Source organism: Peromyscus californicus, unplaced genomic scaffold (assembly GCF_007827085.1).
Source record: "Peromyscus californicus insignis strain IS unplaced genomic scaffold, ASM782708v3 Scaffold_19__1_contigs__length_69161282, whole genome shotgun sequence".
NCBI lineage: Eukaryota > Metazoa > Chordata > Mammalia > Rodentia > Cricetidae > Peromyscus > Peromyscus californicus.
In genome coordinates, this window is record NW_026294491.1 from 11,875,735 (window position 1) to 11,898,030 (window position 22,296).

At 52.1% G+C, this 22,296-nt stretch overlaps 1 protein-coding gene across 1 annotated transcript; it reads right to left on the reverse strand.

The window, feature by feature from the left end:
- Nucleotides 1-827: 827 nt before the first annotated feature.
- Ggt1 (gamma-glutamyltransferase 1) lies at nt 828-18,813 on the reverse strand. The gene is given in 16 exon segments (XM_052744681.1): nt 828-1,144; nt 1,502-1,615; nt 1,710-1,822; nt 1,923-2,050; nt 2,282-2,423; nt 2,426-2,468; nt 5,065-5,201; nt 5,714-5,863; nt 7,320-7,477; nt 7,856-8,048; nt 11,948-12,034; nt 12,178-12,308; nt 13,758-13,922; nt 14,423-14,565; nt 15,797-15,948; nt 17,838-18,813. Coding segments are annotated over 13 exon segments (1,704 nt in total). The 5' UTR covers nt 13,919-13,922; nt 14,423-14,565; nt 15,797-15,948; nt 17,838-18,813; the 3' UTR covers nt 828-997.
- Nucleotides 18,814-22,296: the final 3,483 nt, after the last annotated feature.

Genomic DNA, 22,296 nt, shown 5'->3' on the forward strand with positions numbered 1-22,296 from the left:
GTGACTGATGGAGGAGGGCCCAGCCCATTGTGGGTGGGAACATCCTGGTGCAGATGGTCCCGGGTTCTGTAAGAAAGCAGGCTGAGCAAGCCAGGAGGAGCAAGCCGGTAAGCAGCGCCCCTCCATGGCCTCTGCATCAGTTCCTGCCTCCAGGTTCCTCTCCTACTTGAGTTCTTATCCTGACTTCCTTTGACGATGAACAGTGATGTGGAAATGTAAGCCAAATAAACCCTTTCTCCCCAAGTTGCGTTGGTCATGGTGTCTCATCCCAACAATAGTAATCCTGACTAGGACAAGGAGGGATGCTGTGCCTAACTGCTCTTCTGGGCTCACTCACTTTGAGCTGTGTTCTCATGGATCTGTGGGTTTCCTGTAGCTGGCTGACCCATTTGTGTTCTTTGAGAACTAGTAAGACAAGCTTGGATTTCACTTTGGGTCTGTGCTTGGAAATTGATCTCAAGTATGGCTCTGGTCAAGCTGCCATGTTTCTGCCTCTTGTCTAGTCTGCTTCCCTTCAGTTTTACCTCCACAAATGCTAGGCAATGAAAGCCCACACCTAACCTGGACATGAAGCATTCTCAAGGTTCTCCCACAGCTAGGGGGTTGCTTTATCCCGGTTAACGGCACAGTCGGGGCGCCCTCTAGTGGCTGATACTGGAAGTGTTACTGCCTATGACAATGTAGGATGAGGACCCCAACTCCCAGGCACACTTGCTTCCCGGACTGAAAGGTTGAGGTTAGCTCCATCACTAACAGTAGTAAGTCTTAGGATCCTGCCTCATCATTCTCCAAATCCAATGGCTCCATTTCATAACCAGACATTAAAATCCAAGATATGGGAAGTCCAACCAGCAAGACTTCCTGGAGCTTGGCAGTTGAGCCCATTTATTGTGCTGCCCTGTCCCACTCAGGAGCAGCATGTCCTCCAAAGTCCCACTCTTGTTCCTGGTCTGTATCTCATCCTGGATTACAGGTTGGTCTTGCCCCTTCTGAGCACTCAGTAGCCAGCTGGCTCCCCGCCTTTCCTGGAGTCTGAGGCAGCTGCCCAACCACTGGATGTTTGAACAACGGCCTGAACCACAGCAATGAAGGTGTTGGTGACCTCTGTGTAATGGTTCCGAGTCTTCAGGCCTGCAGCCACCACCTGTGGGTGAGAGGGCCAAGGGAGTCTCAGCAAGGCCGCAGAGGTGGCTGAAACCATCCCTGTATGGTCCGCGGGCCGCACAAACCCAGTTAGTGCTACATCCGGCCAGGTGACCAGGAATAACTAGAGAGAGGCCGCTGGGTTTCTAAGGTCTCCTGGGATCAGGCTGTTTGGCTGTCACTGAGCAAGGGCGCAAGGTGACCCATGCTAAGTCATGAGGTGACCCATGGGGACCATAGGCCTTGGACAGGGGATACTAGCCACTCTTTGCTCTGATGACTCAGAAGATGCCAGTCCCCAGTCAAGGATGTCCTGTCACCCCACACCATCGTTCTGTTTCCTCGGCTCTCAGCCTACCTGATCGATGTTTTTCTCGATTGTTGTGGTATTGGGCAAAAGCTGGTTGTGTAGGCGGGGCTCCTCCACCGCTCTCTTCACATCGTAGCCAAACCACAGGTTGTTGATGATGGCCTGGAGGGAGAGGATAGCCGAGATGTCCGCATAGCCCCGGAGCAAAAGGGCAGGGAGAGATGGGGGTGGGAAGGGTTAGGCCAAAGGCATGTACCAGTGCGGTGGATGTGGTGATCTGTGTGCCTCCCGACGCTCCCACTACCATCTGGACCTTGCCATCCTTATCCACAATGATTGTGGGGCACATGGATGAAAGTGGTTGCTTCCCTAGGGTCCGTCGGAGGAGACAGAGAGGCTGGTCGGTTGCCTGTCAGGGTACCAGCCCCCTCCCAACTCAAGTCCTTTATCCCCAGATTCCCACCCTCACCTGGCTTGATGAAGTTGGCTGGTGAGGGGGATACCCCAAACTGGTTGACGAAGTTGGGTGAGCTGAAGTCGTCCATCTCGTCGTTAAACAGGATACCGCTGACCCGAGAAAGGACCTTGGAGCCGAAACTGAAGATAGGCCAGCTCAGATAACAATACAGCTAACAACCCAGCCGTTTCCCACCTGGTACCCACCCATACCAGGCCAAGAGGACCCCCCGGAAGGCCCACCCTAGGCATGCTATCAAGGTGGAGCCTCTGTTTCCCAACACGAAAGAGGGAGGCCCTCACAGGAAATGAAGCTAGCTCCCAACCCACTACCCCTGTCCCCGTACTGCCCAGCAGCCGCACAGCCCCTACTAGAGGTTGATGGTGCTCGTAGCAGACACGGCACTGCCATCCTCCGCAACCACGGACAGGTGAGCAGTGCCCCCATCATCGGGAAGGTAGAACTCAGGCTCATAGTAGGAGGTCGGATGAGTGGTTCCGTCAGAGATGCGGCTCGAAGCTGAGTGGCGAAGAACTCAGAGCTCATGTTGCGGATCACCTGCCGAGACCCCAGAGCTGGCCTGAGGAGGTTAGGAGGAAGCAGGGGGAAGGGAGACAACAGGGCTGTCCCAGCAAGTCTCAAGAGGCCCCAGCCGTGGATCTGACCACAACTTACCTCTATGCTAAACCAGGACTTCCCCAGGACCAAGGCCAGCACCTCCTAAATTCCTGTCTGACACCCTCCGTCACCTCCAACTGACGTCTGGCCATCCCCCAAGCCTCTAGACTCTTGCCCTGATCTTACATGATGTGTGCGATTGTTTATGGAACGTGTGCTACATGCTCAGAGCTGAGGAACCAACAGGGAAGAGACCCACAGGTCTTGCCTCCCTAGAAGGCAGGAAGAGTCCTGGAAACGAGGGGCCAGAAAACAGGGATGGGAAAGGGGGAAGCTGAAGGCATTTTGGTGGAAATGGTACCTAAAATGAGCCCAGAATGAAGCCTAAAAGGTAAGTACAAAGGCCCTAGATAACAGAGAATGAATGGAATGAGGAGAGAGGATGCTGGCTAGCACACATCCATTCTGTAAGGTCTCATTGGTCTATAAAGAGTGGTTTGGCTTTTGCTATAAGCCACACACAAGCTTGGGGTAGAGGAGTAAGCAGGTTGGGAAACATTTATATAGAGTCCCTCTGGGGGCCATGGAAAGGCTGTGGACAGCCAGACTGAAGATGAAGATGTCACTGTGGGTGGGAGAAAAAGAAGAGAGGATGCCCTTGAGGTCTTTGGCCTGGAGTTGCCATTAACTGGGAAAGTAAGTGCTAGAGAAGGAGCAGTCATGTAGGGGGGCAGTGAGGGACCTGCTTGCTTTGGGACACACCCCCACGATACACAGAAGGGAGGATGGGACCATGCCCATAGGTTCATGCGTGAAATTTACAGGCAAACAAAGACACAAACACAGCGTGGGCACATGATGGCTGCTGAAGGCTAATGTCGAGAGAAGATGAGGAGGAAGAGGAAACGAAGGGGCAGCCAGGAAGAAAGGGACCCTGGGACCTGTCAGGTTTAGGCTAAAGGCCAGTTAGGCCATTCCCCTGTAGCAGCCTTTCCCTGTCTTCGGAGCTTCACAGCTGTTGACCAAGTCCCCTATTAAGAGTCTGTCTGTACATCTGTAACAGGCTCCCCAGGTATCCCGACTCCAGGAATGAGCTGCTAAATCCCAGACCACATTCAGTAAAGGCTGTCCTGCGGTTCTTCCTAGCGCCACCCACTAGCTGACTCTAGGATCCCTGTGGCTACAGGGCAAGGCAGACACCCCACCTGCCTGTGAGTCTGTAACTCTGAGGTACCCCCCCCAGGTCCCCACTCTCCCAGTGACAATTTACAGACCCCCAGGCAAACAGACTCTGGAACATCCTAGGCCTACTGGTAGAATGGTTCATCTTAACTAACTGCACCCCTCCCCCTCCTCCCCCTCCTCCTCCTCCTCCTCCTCCTCCTCCTCTTCCTCCACCGTGTCATCTAAGTCATACATTAACAAGATTCCTTCCTCCCTTCCTCACCATGCAAGATACCCTGTCCCCCTCCCCCAGAGCCCTAAAACATTCTTGTCCGAGCAGTCTCAGATCTTCTCTTTTCTCTTCAGACCCCTCCACGCTCTCACTGGCATCAGATAAATCTTATGGCCTCTCGGGCCGTGGTGGCACATGCTTTGAATTCCAGCACTCAGAAGGCAGAGGCAGGTGGATCTCTGTGAATTCAGGTTTTGTCGCAGCAACAAAATGGTCTACCACAAGAGGCCCCATGGCAAAGTGTAAGGTGTGATTTGATGAATAATGCACCTAAGAGACACTGAGACCCTGGGGTCGGGGTTCCACCACTGGCAGATAATGAGTCGTGTGATCTTAATGCTGGGCTCCTCACTCAATGGGTGAAGCCCTTGCTCTTAGGAAATACAGCCTGGACTGTGGCATTGGTGACCCGTTCAGGAAAACGAGGATGGGGAGAGTAAACGAGGTGGTAAAGAGAAAGGAAGGACTTGTAGCAAAATGCTCACACTCAAGTAGGGGCTCCGGGGAAAGCACACAGGTGCACACTGATGTTTCAGGTTGGTTTGTGTGGGGGTACAGTTTTGCAAAATGAAACTGGGGCTAGGTTTGGTGGCTTGAGTCTGTAACCCCAGTACTAGGAGGCTGAGGTAACAGGGTTGCCTTGAGCTTGAAGCCATTTTGGACTACAGAGTGAGCCTCTTTGCCCACCTAGTTTTAACCCCTCCCCCTCATCATTCCTGAGGGATGCAACCTCTCCATCCATTCCTCCCTTCTGCACTGAGCACTCTAGAATCTTCCAGGCCAAGGGCCCAAGCATGGGTAAAGGATCTGAGACAGGATCCTGGGTCTCAGGTGGAGGGCTTGGGGGGAGGGGATCACAACACACCAATGATCCATTCTCAAGTCTGTTTTCCTCAGTTTCCCTCACACTATGAGCTCCACAAAATGGAGGTCAGGGTATAGAGTAACAAGTCTACCCTGAAATCAAACTTACTTGTAGTAATGGGTTCAGAAAGCATGCATAAGGCTGGGGGTGGGCTTTCCGAGCTCACCCAGCACCCCTTTGGCAGATCCCTCACCCACTGTGGGATAGCCCCTTACCTGAGACACATCGACAAACTTTGGGTCGCCAAGCATGGTCCTCTTGGCATAGGCAAACCGGAAGGCCTCCACGATACGGTGATACGTCAGCGCCTTCTCTTCAGGGGTTGCCACACTCTTTGGAGAGAAGTTGTATCCTGAGTGGTATCCAAGCACACATTGGCAGGCAATTAGGGCCTGGAGGGGCTCAAGGGGTTAATAGATCTCTGAGCCATGTTCCCCGCACTCTGCCTTAGGAAAAGAAATACGTAATAACCAATAGCAGTGGCCATTTGAGAAAGATGTGGTCAAGACAACGGCATACCATCATGGACATGACAGGTACAGTTCGGGGGTCCCGAGGTCTATAGGTTTCTTGAAGACCACTTAGATTAGCCAGAAATACACTCTGGACACGGCCTCTGCCACACTCTTCTTCTTCCGGAACATTTTTCCTCTTCCAGCTACTGTCACCCCCTCCCACCCCCCATGGGCACCCCCTGGCACTCAACACTGCTCCAGGAGGCCACAGCCATGAGGCAGGGCGGATACTCTATCAGTTCACTGATGGAAAGACAGAGGGCAAAGAGACCCAGCCAATACGGAGTACCAGGAAGGACACACTATGTCCCGACTCCTTAGCAGGGCTAGAGAGAGAGAGATAGCTCACCTTTGAGGATGTTCAGGATGAGAACCAGCACTGGCCCGCTGAGTGGGGCACTGGGCACATACAGTGTCGAGTCCCCAAGGCTGATGCTCATCGGGTGCTCAATCAGCTCCGCACGGTAGTCATTCAGGTCCTGGACCGTCATGATGCCTCCTGCCGTGGGACAGCGGCTCAGTGGATGTGCGCTGGGATTGTACCATGGTTGGGGACAGGGTTGCATCATGTGGGACTTGGTTTACCACTGGGCAGAGAATAGGGTGAAACCAAGAAGTATGGCCAAGGGTGAACTATGGGGTCAGGGCTGTTTACGAAGGAGGATGGTCACCATTGAGTAAAAAGACAGGTGTGTACCACAGTGAGGAGACAGTCTATACCATCAGAAGGGACCACAGTGCTATCAGATCAGACTGGTAACCCTGAACATCACTAGCAACCCTAGGCACTAATGGTGCTTACCACCTATACCAGGCCCAAACAACAGCCTCCTAACCAACCTTCTTTCATCTCTGCAGCCAGAGCTTGTGGTGATAATTTGTTGTACTCTAATAAAACTTGCCCGAAGGTCAGAGGATGGAGCCAGCCACAGAGTTAAACATAGAGGCCAGGCAGTGGCGGCACACACCTTTAATCCTAGCACTCGGGAGGCAGAGATCCGTCTGGATCTCTGTGAGTTTAAGGCCTCACTGGGCTACATGAGACTGATCCAGTCTAGGAGAGAAACAGAGCCAGGCAGTGGTGGCACACACTTTTAACCCCAGTATTTGGGAAGCACACACACGCCATTAATCCCAGCACTGGGAAGGCTGAGATAGGAAGTGAAATGGCTGGGCAGAGAAAGGCATATAATGTGTGAGGAGACAGGAACTCAGAGCCTTTTGGCTGAGGACTCAGAGATAGTTCATGGAGTTGGCAAGGTGATAAGTGGCTGCTGCTTGTTCCTTTGTCTTTCTGATCTTTCAACATTTACCCCAATATCTGACTCCGGGTTTTTATTATAAGACCATTTAGGATTTATACAACAAGAGGTCTTTCCCAAGTGTAGACTACCCGCTTCTTCCATCCCACCTTTCCCAGACTCCTCCTTCATGACCATATAGATGGGAGAAGACTCTCGATTCTCTGAGGAACTGGTGCTAAGTAGGATTTACAGTCGTAGATGTCAACATGCTAATTTCCCCACTTCATGGAAACAGGACAGAAATAACAAGGCCACAGCCAAGCCCTCAGACTGCCCCACCCAAAACCCCTCTAAGAGCCCTCTCAGAAATTCTTCCTCAGACCTTGTAATCCTCCCAGTGAGTCAGATCTTCCTTCTTCCCCTTAGCCCATGCTCTTCTCTCTCTGCCTGACATCCATTGCCTCTTACTTCTCACGGGCCATCCTCCCAGCCCCTCCGTCTAGCTCCTCCTCAGCCCCAAGGGCTCCTATACCCCTACTCATGCTCTAGGGGGTTTCCCCGTGCAGCTCAGCCTCTAGGGATGAGCCAGGAGCTATGGATCCAAGTGGTCCACACTGACCCTCCCCTGCCAAGTGCTCCCTGAGGACCCAGACGCCAACCTTGGCAGGGAGCACCTCAGAGCCTGGGCCCCACTCACTGGAGCCCACTCACCAGCCTCCTGGATGTCCTTCACAATCTGGGCTGTGAGGCTCCCGTTGTAGAAGGCCTGGGCACCTTCCTGGGCCAGTACCTGCAACGTATCGGCCAGCCTGGGCATAGTCACTGTCTCGCCCTCCTGAAGCACCTTCCCTTGACGGCAGAAGACCTCGCTGAGGCAGAGAAGACTCATGTAAGGCATCAGATGCGGAAAACTGGACCTGTCATACCTCACACCCACCCCTCACCCTTTGGTCCTCAGGATGTAGAGTACAAGTACAGGTAGAGCCTGTCTGGGGGGCGGCTATGCTCTCACTTGGGGTTTCTAGTTGTCCCATTTTGCTCAGACCACAGTGTTCACTCTAAACCAGGTTCTAAATGTGTCTACACACACACACACACACACCCTCACACACACCCTCACACTCACACACACACAATGAGAGGTTTAACAACTTAACCCCGCTGAGCAGCAGGCTCCTGAGAGCAGAGCACAGAGCTCCACCAGCCCCGCCCCCCAGGCTGGGTCACCTGGACATGAGGCTGCTCACCACAAGGCAGGTGTCTGTTCAACGATGTCCCGTTTTCTGTCCAGGGCCATTGCCAGGCCCTTGCCCACAGGGAAGCCGTAGCGGGCCAGCTCAATGCTGGGCTGGAAGAGGCGAGCCCAGGGTAGTCGTCCATGCCGCTGGTGTGCCAGCTGGTAGCCACTGATTTCACCAGGAACTGCCACCGAAAGGCCACCTAGGAGCCAGGGTTGAGGGGAGCAGAGTTTGAAAGACAGACAGACAGACAGAGACAGAGAGATGGAGAGAGTTAGAGGCTGAGTCTGGTCATTGCTACTAGGTCATTGCTACTCTGCTCCTAGGAGGCTGAGGCAGGTGGATCTCTGTGAGTTCAAGGCCATTCTTGTCTACAGAGTGAGTTCCAGGACAGCCAGAGCTACACAGAGAAACCCTGTCCCAAAAAACCAAAAAAAAAAAAAAAAAAAAAAAAGAAAAGAGCAATGTGAGCAAAGGGCCGGTGTGGTTACTCTGTAGTAGAATGCCTATCTGGTTTGTTCCCAGAACCATATTAAAAAACCACCACCAGCAGCGCAGCGGCAGTATTCCAGGCACTTTCTTTCCCTGGCCCATTTAATGCTGGGTCTAGAGCAGCTTGGAAGGAAAGGGATTTGTTGCTAGGGATCAAACCCAGGACCTTACTGAGCTACATCCCCATCCTAAGCAAAGAGAGATTTAAGATCACAGCTGAGCTCCACAGGCAAGAAGTGTTGACCAAACACTTCTCACAGGGTACTGAACTGGGAGCAGGCAGCTGTGCACTAAGGTGTGCTGGCCCAGATGAATGGATGTGTCTTCCATACTTGAGCTCCTGTATCAGGCCTATGGTTGTACTCAAGACTTGGGGAAAGCCAGACCCCTCCCAACTCTCAGTCTGAGTTAACCTCCATCATTCCTGTCCCAGACAATCCCTGGGCTCCTTTAGAATATCACAAAGTAAAATCAGCATGAGATGGGCCAGGTCTGTGGCAAGAGCCATGTACTGGCTAGTTTTATGTCAACTTGACACAAGCTAGAGTCATCAGAGAGGAGGGACCCTCAACTGAGAAAAATCCTTCCCTAAGATCGGGGTGTAGGCAAGCCTGTAGAGCATCCTCTTACTTAGTGACTGAGGTGGGAGGGCCCAGCCAATTGTGGGTGGTACCACCTCTGGGCTAGTGGTCCTGGGTTGTATAAGAAAGCAGGCTGAGCAAGCCAAGGGGAACAAGACAGTAAGCAGCACCCCTCCATGGCCTCTGCATCAGCTCCTGCTTCCAGGTTCCTGTCCTCACTGCTTTTGATAATGGACTGTTATATGGAACTGTGAGTGAAATACACCCTTCCCTCTCCAAGTTGCTTTTGGTAATGGTGTTTCATCACAGCAATAATAACCGAAATCAAGATACTCCTTTCTACTACACAGTTCAGAAGTCCGGCGCATAATCCATCCCAACTTAAAAGCGATCTTCACTGTGGGTTGGTGAAGTCGCTCCATGAGAGAACACTCGCCTAGCATGCATGAGGTACCAGGTTTGATTCCCAGTACCACAAACAAAACAACAACAAAATCAACAAACGCACTAGTCACCCCTCTGCTAAGCTCCCTGGTCTCACACCACCCTGCCTGTGAAGCTCCTGGGTGACCCGGTGCTGCCGGACCCAGCATCCTGCTCAAGTCTTGCTGGGTTATGACTCTCCTCAGCCACCTACATCATGCCTGCCTGTCTTCCCTCTCCTAACATCCACTTTGTCTCCTGAGACATTACCTCTTTCTTAGTGATGCCTTTCAGCTCTGGACTTGAGCTTCTACAAACACTTCTCTGTAGTGGGTAGCTGTTCCAGCTTTGACCTGGAAGTACTACCCCCATTGAGGCTTCTGATAACTGTCATGCCTATGAGGTGGGGCTGAGAGAGGACCCTTAAGACCTGAGATCTGGATGCGCCGGCTCTCTTGGTTCCTGGATCCTGGACGCTGGAGGTAGACTGAGCAGAGTTCTCCAGAGAACACTGCCGGACTGCACTTCGCCTTTCTTGGACCCTGTAACCTATCCCTTTACTTGTAAGTTACCGCACAAAATAAACCTCCTTTTTAACCATGTGGAGTTGCCTTAATACCTCTACCAATACCTCTCCTGTGTATCCTCTTGCCCAGACCATTTTCCTCATCAGCAGATCCCAGTACTCACCTACCTACAGGAAGCAAGCGCTTCAGACTTCACATGCCCAAAACAACCATTGAAATCTACTCCCCAACATCCCTGTCTGTTTCTCTTAGGGCTACTCTGTCCACCCGGGCACAGACCAAGGACCGTAGGGGGTCACTCCGGTTTCCTGTAATCGCATATCACCCAAAGAGTTGACAGATCTTGACTTCATCTATGTGGTTTTAGCTCTGACAAACCACCCTGGATTATTGGGGTAACTTTCTAACATGTCCCCACTGGGTCCCTGCACCTTACAGAGGGTTGTAGGGGTCCCATCATTTAGGTGTATCCTCCTCTGCTCAGACAAGAGACAGGAGCATCACAGTAGCCTATACCACCTAGCTACTTACGCCATTCCCTCCGACACCAAATTTCTCCTCTCAGGCCACATGCTCCCTGGGTCTCTGCAAGGCCTAATCTCCATCCCTCCTCCTGGGTCCCTCAACCTTTCCCGCCTTTCCTGAGACACCAACGTGACTCTTCTCACCCCACACCTCTGAGTCTTTGCCCAGATGTCTCCTGCCCTGAACACTCTACCCTCTGCCCTCCCCACAACGTAAATGACTCTCCCATGTACTCAGTGCTCCTTGCCACCTGGAAGCGAGTAGCATTGATCGTCTCTGCTTCGTCAACAGTACCCAGCTCTGTAAGAGGTTTCACTAGCCCTGGCTAAAGAGTGAACTCGAAGCACCCATAAACATTCTCATACTCAAGAGGTTTCCTTGCTATACATCCTAAGTTTCTCAATGAATGTGAGGTCAAAGAGAGTTGTGAGGGGAGGAATCCAAAGAGGCCACACACAGGGCATCGCCCAAGAATCTTCTTCCTGGCTGTCACACCTGCCCCCCACGCCTCCACCTTCTTATTCTGCAATCTACAGCAGCTCTTCTGAGCAGTGACTCCAAAGGGAACACTGGCTTCCACTCACCCGCCTGGGGAGCTTGAAAGTCCCTTCCCCATTTAAAGCCTGGTTAGAGAAGAGAGACCCCACCTGTACCCAGAGAGCTGTTTCCACAAATGGACAAATAATTGAATGAATTCAATGTCTACTATTAAAAACACAGGATCGAGACGGCTCAGGCTCCACCCCAGCTCTACCATCTACTAGTTCACCTCTGGTTTGCAGGACCTCGCTGGGTTTTACCAACCCACCTGTAGGACAGGAATAAACATGGTGTCTTCTTCCAGCCCCGGGGGTATAGGGAGGATACAAGAGCCTCATCAGCAAAAACAACTGGGCAAGGGGGCAGTCCCCGTGACCCCTGGGAAGTGTGAGCAATCTCTCAGTATCCAGAAGCCCCCAAGAATACCAAACTACACGGATGCCTGCGTCCCTTAAATGAAGCATCCTCTTGTGGGTTTAATTGTCTGGCGATTGCTCACAGTCATTATTGCCCTGTAAAGCCTATGTAACTAGCTGCCCACTTAACCACGTAGGGAGTGTTGATAAGGAATAAAGTCTGCATGTGTTCAATATAAAAGTAATTGAGTTTATATAGAGATTTATTTACTTTTTTTAAGTGTATGAATTCTTGGCCCACATGTATGTGTATGTACCATGACCTGTTATTTGAGTAGGAGGGGATCAGAAAAGGGCATCAGATTCCCCCGGACTGGAGTTTACAGGTGGTTGCAAGTCACCATGTGGGTGCTAGGAATCAAACCAGGTCCTCTGTGGACACCAGGAGTCCGCTGTGATTATCCTCTCCATGTGCACACACCAGTGGCCCAGTGCAGGGCTGAGAAGAAATAAAAGAGCCTACCCCTACCCTCACGATGGTGATTAAGCACTCACTATAGGAGGGTGTCATGGGTACCAGAGCTGTCCCCAGGCCTCACACAGGTGCGTGTGCCCTGTGAGCGCATATCCATACCTGTGGCCCATGTGACAGCTTACCTTCTTCAGAGTCCTTCGAGTTGTTGAACATGCTGGCATTGGCCAGCCTGGGAGCCACCTCACGGGCATTGATAACCTCAGCTTTCCCTATGAAAAGAAACATGTTGGCAGGCCGGGTTGTCCCCAGCCCCTCCTGTCAAGGGAGCCCAGCGGTGGCCCAGCTATACTGCTCTAGTCTGACGTGAGCGGGATGGACCAAGTCACTCGCCCTCCTCACCCTGGGCACTCACGCGTGGTGCTGTTGTAGATGGTGAAGAACAGGCCGCCCCCGATGCCCATACTGTGGGCATTCATGAGCCCCATACACAGCAGGCTTGCAATGGCTGCATCCACCGCGGAGCCACCCTCCTGCAGCACGTCCCTGTAGGCAGCACATAGGAAGGTGAGAGCCTGAGGGCTTCCCAGTCTTTCAGGAGCACCCTGCCACCCTCTCTGGTCACCCTGCCCAAAGGAAGGCAGAAGAAGAGCAAGCCTACACTAGATCGTTCTGGTTTGAGACAGAATCCCGCGGCCTCCCACTCCCTACGTAAGCCCAAGCTGGCCTCCAACCTCAGCCTCCTGAGAGGAGAGGTGAGCGGAGCGGCTGTGCTCAGCTGAGCCGGGTTTTTCATTTCTTTGTTCGTTCCTCACCTGTTTTAGTTTATGGGGCCAGGGCTTTAACCCAAGGGCTGAGAGACGACAGGTGGAATTTTTGGTTTGGATTGGCTTTTTTAAAAAAAATTTGTTTTATCTTGGAGAGAGAGAGAGAGAGAGAGAGAGAGAGAGAGAGAGAGAGAGAGAGAGAGAGAGAGAGAGAGAGAGAGAGAGCGCGAAAGTGTGAAGTGCAGGTTCCTACGAAGGTCAGAGGAGGACATCAGATCCCTTGGATTGAAGGTCCAGGCGGTTGGGAGCTGACTGACATGGGGGAACTCGGGTTCTTTGAAAGAACAGCACACACTCTGAATCATTGAACCATCTCTCTAGCCCCAAAGTTTTTGTTTTTTGGTTGGTTGGTTGGTTGGTTGTTTTTGAGACAGGTTCTCACTATGTAGCTCTGGAACTCATTATGTAAACCAGGCTGGTCTCAAACTTGCAGAGATCCACCTGCCTCTGCCTCCTGAGTGCTGAGGTTAAAGGCACGTGCCACAATGCCTAGCAAAATTTTTGTTTTTTGAAGATATATATATTTTTTTCTTTTCCAAGCAAACAAACACACGTGATTTAGTTGTGAAAAGGGAGGCTATTTTTATCAATAACTTTTTTTCTGACTATGTCTCTAAATGGAAGCTGACTTTTTATGTTTAATGAGATAAAAAATTTAAAATGGGTGGAGGCTAGCCAGAGAGATGGTTCAGTGGCTGCTCTTTCAGAGGACCTGTGTTCAATTCTCAAGCCCCAGGCCCCACATCTCAGCTCACAATTGTCTGTAATCCCCAGTTCCAGGGGATCCAACACTCTCTTCTGGCCTCTGAGGGGAACCAGACACGCAAGTGGCGCATAAACATACATTCAGGCAAAACACCCATACACATACATTTTTTTTAATTAAAAAGAAAAAAACCCACAATCTAAAATGGGAATGGAATTGCACCATTTTTCAGAGACAATATTGAAAAAGAGGGGCCCAAGTTGGCTGTGGGAAAATTAATACCCCGCTCTCAGAGTCTCCGTCCCTTCTCCCCTAGACATTTGCTACCAAGAGAGTCCAAGGAAAGGATGGGCAGTCCCCGGGAATCGGATACTCTGTCCACTTTACAGATGAGGAACCTTAGTCTTGCCCAAGCCACTGTCTTCCAGTACGCCTTGCCCTGGAGCCGGCAGACCTACTTACCGGCCAATCTCTGAGCAGCGCTTCGCGTCCGTGGCCACGGCTGCCCTGGTGTACACATGGTCGGGCTTCCTAGAAGTGTAGGGCAGCCAGATGCAGAGGCCAATGATGACGAATACCAGAACCACGGCCACCAGGCCCAGCATCACAAACCGATTCTTCATGGTTCTGTTGTCCAGTGAGAAGGAGTAGGGTCAGGCCCAGCCTTAGGAACTCCCAGACCATCCCCCACAGGGCATGGTCTAAAGTCAAGCCTCAGGAACACAGCCCTGTGCCTCCTTTTAGCCTCCTGGAACATGCGTGGGCTGTCCAGCCCCCAGATCTCTGGCCAGGCCATTCCTTCTGCCGGAAGCTCTGGATCCCACCTCTGCTACTGCAGAACCTGTTTATCTTCAGGGCTCATTCCCAGCACAGACCCTCCAAGGAGACCTTTCAGACTCCATGTGCCCTGGGAACTTGCCTACAGAAGCCAAGATGCTACTGCCCTGAGATAAACTTCAGGAAGGAGAGGATTCACCACACTTCTTCTGTGTCCCCTACGCTAGCCGAGAGCCTGGCACTATCCATGGACCCCTAGAGCGGCTTGGGGTTGGATATCTATCATGCCTCCCAAGGAGACCCAACAGTCCCCTGAAATAAGTAGACTAGCAACACAGGTCAGGACTTACCGTCCAGTAGGAGCTCCGCACCTTCCCTGGGGAGGTGGCTCCCGAAAAACAGCTGTATAGACAAGCAGGAGCTCCCCACACTCCACAGAAACCTACAGTCAGTCTTCCCTGAAACCCCCGGAGCAGGCCACCTCCTGGTACTCCTGAAAGTCACAAAGTTATACCTGAAGTGGGCCCAGTACTTCCTGGAGTGCCCGATGTGATGATCTCCCTCTGCCTCCCATTGAACTCTGGAGCCAAAGAGGCTGCCAGCCGCTTGCCTGTATGCATGACTTCTCTCAAGCACTGCCCAGGGAAGGGGTCACAGAGCAGGGCAGGGAGGGGCCCGGGCATTCATGTGTAAACCCAGGATTTGGAAGTAAGAGCAGCATGTGAGCAAAGGGATTCAAGGGTCCAGGCCCCTCCTGAGACTGGAGTTGGTATTCACCTGTTGTGGGACTCCTGTGTGCAGCAGGCTGTCACTTGCCAGGGTGTTTTTGCATGACTTGGATGAGAGCATGTGAAGTGTTAACTGGTAGGGGTGGCTAACACCTCTAACGCCAACCCTCAGGTATCTGAAGCGGAAGAATTGCCATGGATTTGAGCCCAGCAGAGGCTACCTAGTGAATTCTAGGCTGGCCTGTGCTACGGTATGAGATACTGTCTCAAAAAAGGGGGGAAGGGGTTGTGGGAGGGGCTGGAGAGATGGCTCAGTGTTTAAGAGCACTCACTGGCTGCTCTTCCAGAGGACCCGGGTTCGATTCCCTGCACCCACACGGCAGCTCACAGATCTGATGCCCTCTTCCGGTCTCTGTGGGCACCGGACATGTGGACAGCACACAGACAAATATGCAAACAAAACACTCATACACAGAAAATAAAGTAAACAAGTCTTAAAAGGAAAACAGGCGTGCCTCATAGCTGACTACTTCTCCTGAAGATTTCCTCCCAGACCATACCGGGAAGGAAACCCCCTAGCCTTGCTCTGAGGCTAGAGGGAAGGATGTAACCAAACAAGAGGGAGGAATGTGTTGACAAAAGTGTGGGATGCTCTCCTCCCAGACTCTATTCCCTCCAAAGGATGGCATCCACAGAAGAGCCTTTTCATGAAGTCCTGGCTGCCTCCTGTTGCACGAATCCTAAATGGTCTCATAAGAAAAACCTGGGCCGGGCGGTGGTGGCGCACGCCTTTAATCCCAGCACTCGGGAGGCAGAGCCAGGCGGATCTCTGTGAGTTCGAGGCCAGCCTGGGCTACCAAGTGAGTTCCAGGAGAGGCACAAAGCTACACAGAGAAACCCTGTCTCGAAAAACCAAAAAAAAAAAGAAAAACCTGGAGGCAGATATTGGGGTGAATGCTGAAAGATCAGAGGAAACAAGCCATAGCCACTTCTCACCTCGCCAACACCTCAGCCGATCCTGTCTCCACGAATTCTCAGACCGAATGCCTCTGAATCCTCAGCAGAAAGGCTCTGAGTTCCTGTCTCCTCCAGCCTTATAGTCCTTTCTCCGCCCAGCCATTTCGCTTCCTGTCTCAACCTCCCTAGTGCTGGAATTAAAGGCGAGTGACTCCCAAGTACTGGGATTAAAGGTGTGGGCCACCACTGCCTGGCTCTGTTTTCTCTTATAGACTGGATTAATCTCGTGTAATCCAGGGTGGCTTTGAACTCACAGGTCCATTACTGTGGTGATATTTTGCGTGCACTCTTAACAAAAAAAGTTTGCCTGAATATCAGAGGACAGAGCCAGCCACTAGATTAAACATGGAGGCCAGGCAGTGGTGGCACACACACCTTTAATCCTAGCACTCGGGAGGCAGAGATCGAGCTGAATCTCTGTGAGTTCAAAGCCACCCTAGACTACATGAGATTAATCCAGTCTATAAGAGAAGCAGTTGCTTGTTTCCTCTGATCTTTCAGCATTTACCCCAATATCTGTCTCTGGGTTTTTATTATAAGACCATTTAGAATTCCTGCAACAGCCTCCCACTCTGGTTCTCCCTGTCCTTATTCAGAGCACCTGAGTTCAGGACCAGACAAGGTATCCCATGGTCTAGGAATGGAGTTCTCGTGCCCTCCCCATACCTGAGGATAAAATGACTGACTCCATAATGGAAAAGCTCCTCTGCCCTGGCTTGGAGGTTTGGGTGGTGGATGGTGTAACATGACTTGGTGCCTCATCTCATGTGGGAAAGTAGATTTGCAACTCTTGAGGCAGAGGGGGGAAACTGAGTCCCCAGAGCAGAGGGGACACCACCCTGTGTCCCCAGTAGTATCCCTAGTAGCTCTCCCTGCCTGAATCCAGGCATGGATCTGACCTGAAGTCAGTCTCATTCCTGTAATCGGTCTGGCCAGCTTGGCCCTCCAGAAGGCAGCTGGAGAGTTCCTCCTATCCATCAGGGCAACCAGGCCCTGTCCTTGTGGTCCAAGGCTCAGTCTCTATCCTTTTCCAGACCCAATAGCCTTCTGAGCACATACCCTGGGCCCTGGGGTGAGCCTAGGTCAGGGTCTAGGATTTCTGGTGTGAAAGTCACACTGGGGGTCTCAAGGGGCCTTAGGAGCCAGGCCAGCAACATGTGGCATCATTCATTGCTGGTACAGAACACTCCCATCTATGCAGTAGGTTAGGGAATGGGCATGGCCAGTGCTCCACCTGTGGCCTCAAGCAGCTCTGGTTCAATTGGGGGATCTTGGGATTCCTTTCTCCCAGGTTTGGGGCTGTAACCTAAAAGTAGTCTCAGGGCCCTGAGGTGAGCCATCTGTGACTCCCACATTACATGTTTCATCCTTCCTTGTCTACCCGGGCATCCCTCTGTCCATCTAACAGCCTCATAAGGACACCCAGCAGGATTCCTCTTCCAAAGAGGCTGGGGAAGGAAGTGGGCAGCCTTGACACCTGACCCCTGTCCCTTCCTTCTGGGACAGCCTGACAGGGAGGGCTGGCCCTGCCTCCTGCGAGCAGCTGTTCCAGTCCAAGCGGAAGACGCCCTGTTGGAAGCCTGGGCTTCCATTTCCCACCCCTCCACCGCAAGTTTTCTCAAAGATTCACTATAAGAATGTGTAAGGCCAGAAGCCCTGGCTCCACCCAAATTGGTGTGGGGATGGAAACTGAGGCACTGCTCCTCAAACCCAGACCCTTCCCTCTCTGTAACTCTGGTGGGTTTCCCAGAGGCACTGGAAGCAGTGGGGACCCAGGAGAGAGCCCCTTCTTCCTCAGGATAGTTCTGGGATGGGGAGGAAGAGGTAAATGGATCCACTTAGGAAGTCCTGGCCATGGAACTGATTGCCACCCCCCAGAAGCAGCCAGAGCCATGCCTGTCACCCTTGCAGAATGGTTCAGCGTCCCCGCCCCTGACTTGGTATCAGGATCTGAGGTTGGACGTCTCCTCAGGGCAGAGGTGGGAAAAGGCTAGCAGAAGCAAAGGACCCATGTGCTTACCTAATCCCAGAGAGGCAAGAGGTCAGCTAAGGGGTGCCTAGATCCCAGAAGGGCGGCTGGAGTCTTCTGAGTGGGGTGTGGAATAGGGACTCCTCTGCAAGAGGTCCAGCCAGACTGGGAGGATGGTCAATATTGACGTCACAGCAGCAAGGAGGCGCTGCCATGAGGCTTGTCCCCAGGTGGCTAAAGTTCATGCAGCCCCAGGAGGGCCCTGAGCAGGGAGGTGGGAGGTGCTAAGAGTCTGGGAAAGGGGCTCCCCTTTCTCAGATTCAGTTCCCTCCAGAGGGCAGAGGCCACCGGTGAGCCCTTCCAGAGAGCCCCTGCTAAGTCCCTCTGTGACTTTAGAGACAGACACGATGTCCCTGAAATGTTCCTGAGGCAGTGAAGTAGGGATGTCCCCTGGCACTAGACCACAGCCCAGATCTTACAGGCGTTGTTGTGCCTTACCGGTCAGTGACAGGTGTATTTCTGGAACAGGGCCTAGGGCCACAGCGTCCAGACCGGTTCAACCACCAATCAAGGAACATTAGCCCCACAGGCCCAATCAATGACAGGAACAGCCTAGAAAGGGCAAGGCCCAGAGAAGGCCAGACCTATCCCAAACTCACACAACCCATCAGGGCAAACCTGCCACCTGGTTCCTGCCCCAAATTGCTGCATGACCCTGACTAGCTCACCAATGAAGTTCCAACAAGACACAGTTGTGGATCTGCCTCAAAAGGCACCCTGTTTCCTCCTGGTCCTCATCGGCCAAGAGGAGCAGTTCCCCAACTCCAGCACAAAGTGTGGTAGACTCCCTATATTCATCAGGATACAAACCTCATACGCCTAGAGATGCTGGCTGCTGTCACACACACCCCCACACCACACATATGCATACTGTATACACACACATAGACCACAAATACATATACACCACACACATGTACATACACACATACTGCACACATACACACATAATGCATACACACATATACTGTACACACACCACACACACCCACACCCCCCCACACATAAACCATATATACATACTGCACACACACTCACATAATACACACACACACACACATACTGCACACACATATACATCACACACAAGCACACACACACATCACACACACATACCCCGAGCTGAATCTAGGCTGAGTAAAGCAGGTTCCCAAGATGCAACGAGAAGCGGGTACAAGAAAGACAGACCAACAGCCAGACCAAAATGTCTCTGCTAATCCTCCAGTAGATCCACTAGAGTCCGTGGGCTGTTATGAAGTCTCCGGGTCACAGGAGTCAAACGAGGCGCAGTTTAAAGACACCCACCAGCAAGAAATGAAGTTTAAGGTCAGGCATGGTGGCGCACACCTTTAAGCTCAGCACTGGGGGGCAGAGTCAGACTGATCTCTGTGAGTTCCAGGCCAGCCAGAGCTACAGAGTGAGGTGTCTCAAAAAGAAAGAAATCAAGAAACTGAAGTTTAGACAAAGGCAGTTTGCCCAGGATCAGCTGTCCCTGGGAGGTCTGCAGATCACACACGGACCAGGACACCCCATCCCACCCCGAATGCTTGTAAGGACACCTGGGTACAAGAACACAGACCTCTTTGGCCTCCCAGTCCTGTCTGTAAGTAAGAAGGACACTTGCTTCTCCCAGACCTGAAGTTGGAATCTGCCTTAAGTTTGCTGCCCAAACTGGTGTGGATGGCAGAGGATCAGAAAACACACCTATAATCCCCTTACACACACCTATACACCTTTACACACACACACACACACACCCCTGTAACCCTTACACACACACCTATACCCCTTACACACACACACACACACACACACACACACACACACACACACACATACACACACACCTATACCCCTTACACACACACCTCTATCTACCCTTTCTACTGCTTGCTGGGAACCTAATGAAAGAGCTTAAAATGCGGAGGCACAGACCTAGAGGGGACAGAGCCTCCTGGAGCTGAATAAATGACTCATTGCACAACGGTCCCTGCCCCACCCCCAGTCCAAGCCCAGAGAGGGACAGGCATGGCTGGAGGGCACAGTGTCTCCGGAACATTGACCATCACTCCTGCCAGGGGCTATCCGATCTTCTCGGCTCTCAGCTGCTTCCAACTCTTAATCCCAAATCCACTTCCAGGGAACCAGGACTCCAAAGCTTCTTTTGAGAAGTCTGTGACTCCACTCCAAACCCTTAACCCCCACCCTACCCCTGCAGAAGAGGGAGAGGAAAGTCTGGGCAGGTCCCCTCATGCCCTGTTGTCAGATAAGAAATAGGGCTCTGCCTACCTGTGTGAACCCAAAGGGACCAGGGCACTGGAGCCTGCGCCGGCCTGCCCGTTATCCAGAAGTGTGTGGCACTCCTGCTGCGCAGGTGGCCGCGAGGAGACTCTGAGAGGATCACTAGAGTCCCTAGAGTGGCATGGCAGAGCTGAGGGACAGAACCAGGTCTTCACACATTCTTGGGAGGGTCTCCAAGTCTATTTTGCCCCACCTACGATGTCCAGCAACTCAGAGAGAGAGAGGAGGACTCTGGGGTCACACCGCAGCCGGGGCACATCCAGACACGTGCCGCATTCACTCCGGGTTCCACACCAGCGGAAGACTAAGTCCCCATCCCCAGCTGTGACCCAGCTCCACCCTTCCCTCCCCCAGCTGGCCGGGGATGGGAGGAGGTTTTAAAGGTACAGGAACTACTCCAGGTAGGGAGAGGGTTGGCACCAAATCCAATCCCTGGTGCCATGTGACCTGGAACGGTAGGGGATAGCGCAGAGCCTGGGAGGTTCCCAATGAGAAACCTGAGTCCCGGGGCAGGTAGAGCTTAAAGAAGCTTTAAAAAGAGGGGGGAGGACTGTGGCTCCTGTGTTCAAATGGGGGTCGCATAGAGCTGGGGTGCAGCCAGATGTCCTAACCCAGTAGAAGTTATGGCTGAAACCCTCTGAGGCCCCACAAGGTCTAAGGAGCCTTTCCAGATGGAGGCTGGCCCTCTGGACTATCTGGACCACAGAGTTGGGGAGGGGCTGCTACTCCAAGTATTTTGGTTAACTGGACTGAAGGACGTCTCCCGACCCAAGAGTCTTTCCTGATCCCTCAACTTTCCAGATAAAGGCAATCTGGCCGATGGGTGGGGGTGGGGTGCACTTGACTGGGGAAGTGGGGGACCATCTGTTTAAGGCCTCACAACCTCTCAGTGAATAAGTTTCCAACAGAGGGGAAAAAATCAGAAGCCTCTAGGCCCTGGGATCTCACAGTGTGTGGCCTGTCAGATTCTCTTCCATTATCATGGGCCTCAGTTTCCCCTCATTCCTTCAACACCACCCCCTCACCCCCACCATCTTCTCCTACTCCCTCTGAACTCTTGTCCTAAGAAGCCTCCAACCTGCTTGGAAATAACACGGTGCTCTCCGGGCCCACACAAAGGCTCAGTAGGTAATGGTGTCTCCTGCTGAGCCGGACAGTGGGAGTTTCAGGAACCAAAGTCAAGTGGCCCAGGAGAGAATGGCCAAGGAGAAAGCTGGCTGTCCTCTGAGCTCCACAGCACTCTGTAGCACATGTATGTACACACACACACACACACACACTAAATGAATAAACACTGGGGGCTGGAAAGACGGCTCAGGGAGCTGGAGAGATGGCTCAGAGGTTAAGACTGCTCTTCCAGAGGTCCTGAGTTCAATTCCCAGCACCCACAGGGTGGCTCACAACCATCTGTAATGAGATCTGGCGCCCTCTTCTGTAAACATAATAAATAAATAAATCTTAAAAAAAAAAAAAAAGAAAAGAAAAGAAAAGACGGCTCAGTAGTTAGCAAGAGCGCTGACGACCCTTTCTTCTGAGGACCCAGGTTCGATTCCCAGTACCCACATGGTGGCTCACAGCCATCTCTAACTCCAGTTCCAGGGGTATCTGATGTCCTCTGTGACTTCCTTGGGCACTTGCACATATGGGGTGCATAGACATACATGTTGGCAAAATACATACACACATAAAATAATAAAATAAAACTTAGAATACTTTAATTATTATTTATGTGTACATGTATATGTTTGTGCATGAGAAGGTCAGGGGGGTGTCAGGTCCCCTGAGGCTGGAATCACTGGCAGTTGTGAGCTGCCTGATGTGGGTGCTGGGAATTGAATTTGAATCCTCTGCAAGAACAGTATATGATATATGTGTGTGTGTGTGTGTGTGTGTGTGTGTGTGTGCATTGGTGTTGACCTGCATGTCTTTGTGAGGGAGTCAGATCCACCGGAAACTTGAGTTACCGACAGGTGTGAGCTGCCATGTGGGTGCTGGGAATTGAACCCGGGTCCTCTGGAAGAGCAACCAGTGCTCTTAACTGCTGAGTCATCTCTCTAGCCCCCAGTATGTGCTCTTAACCACTGAGATGTCTCTCCAGCTCCAAAGTCATAACATAAAGTAAATTTAAAAGAAAGGTTTAAAACAAACA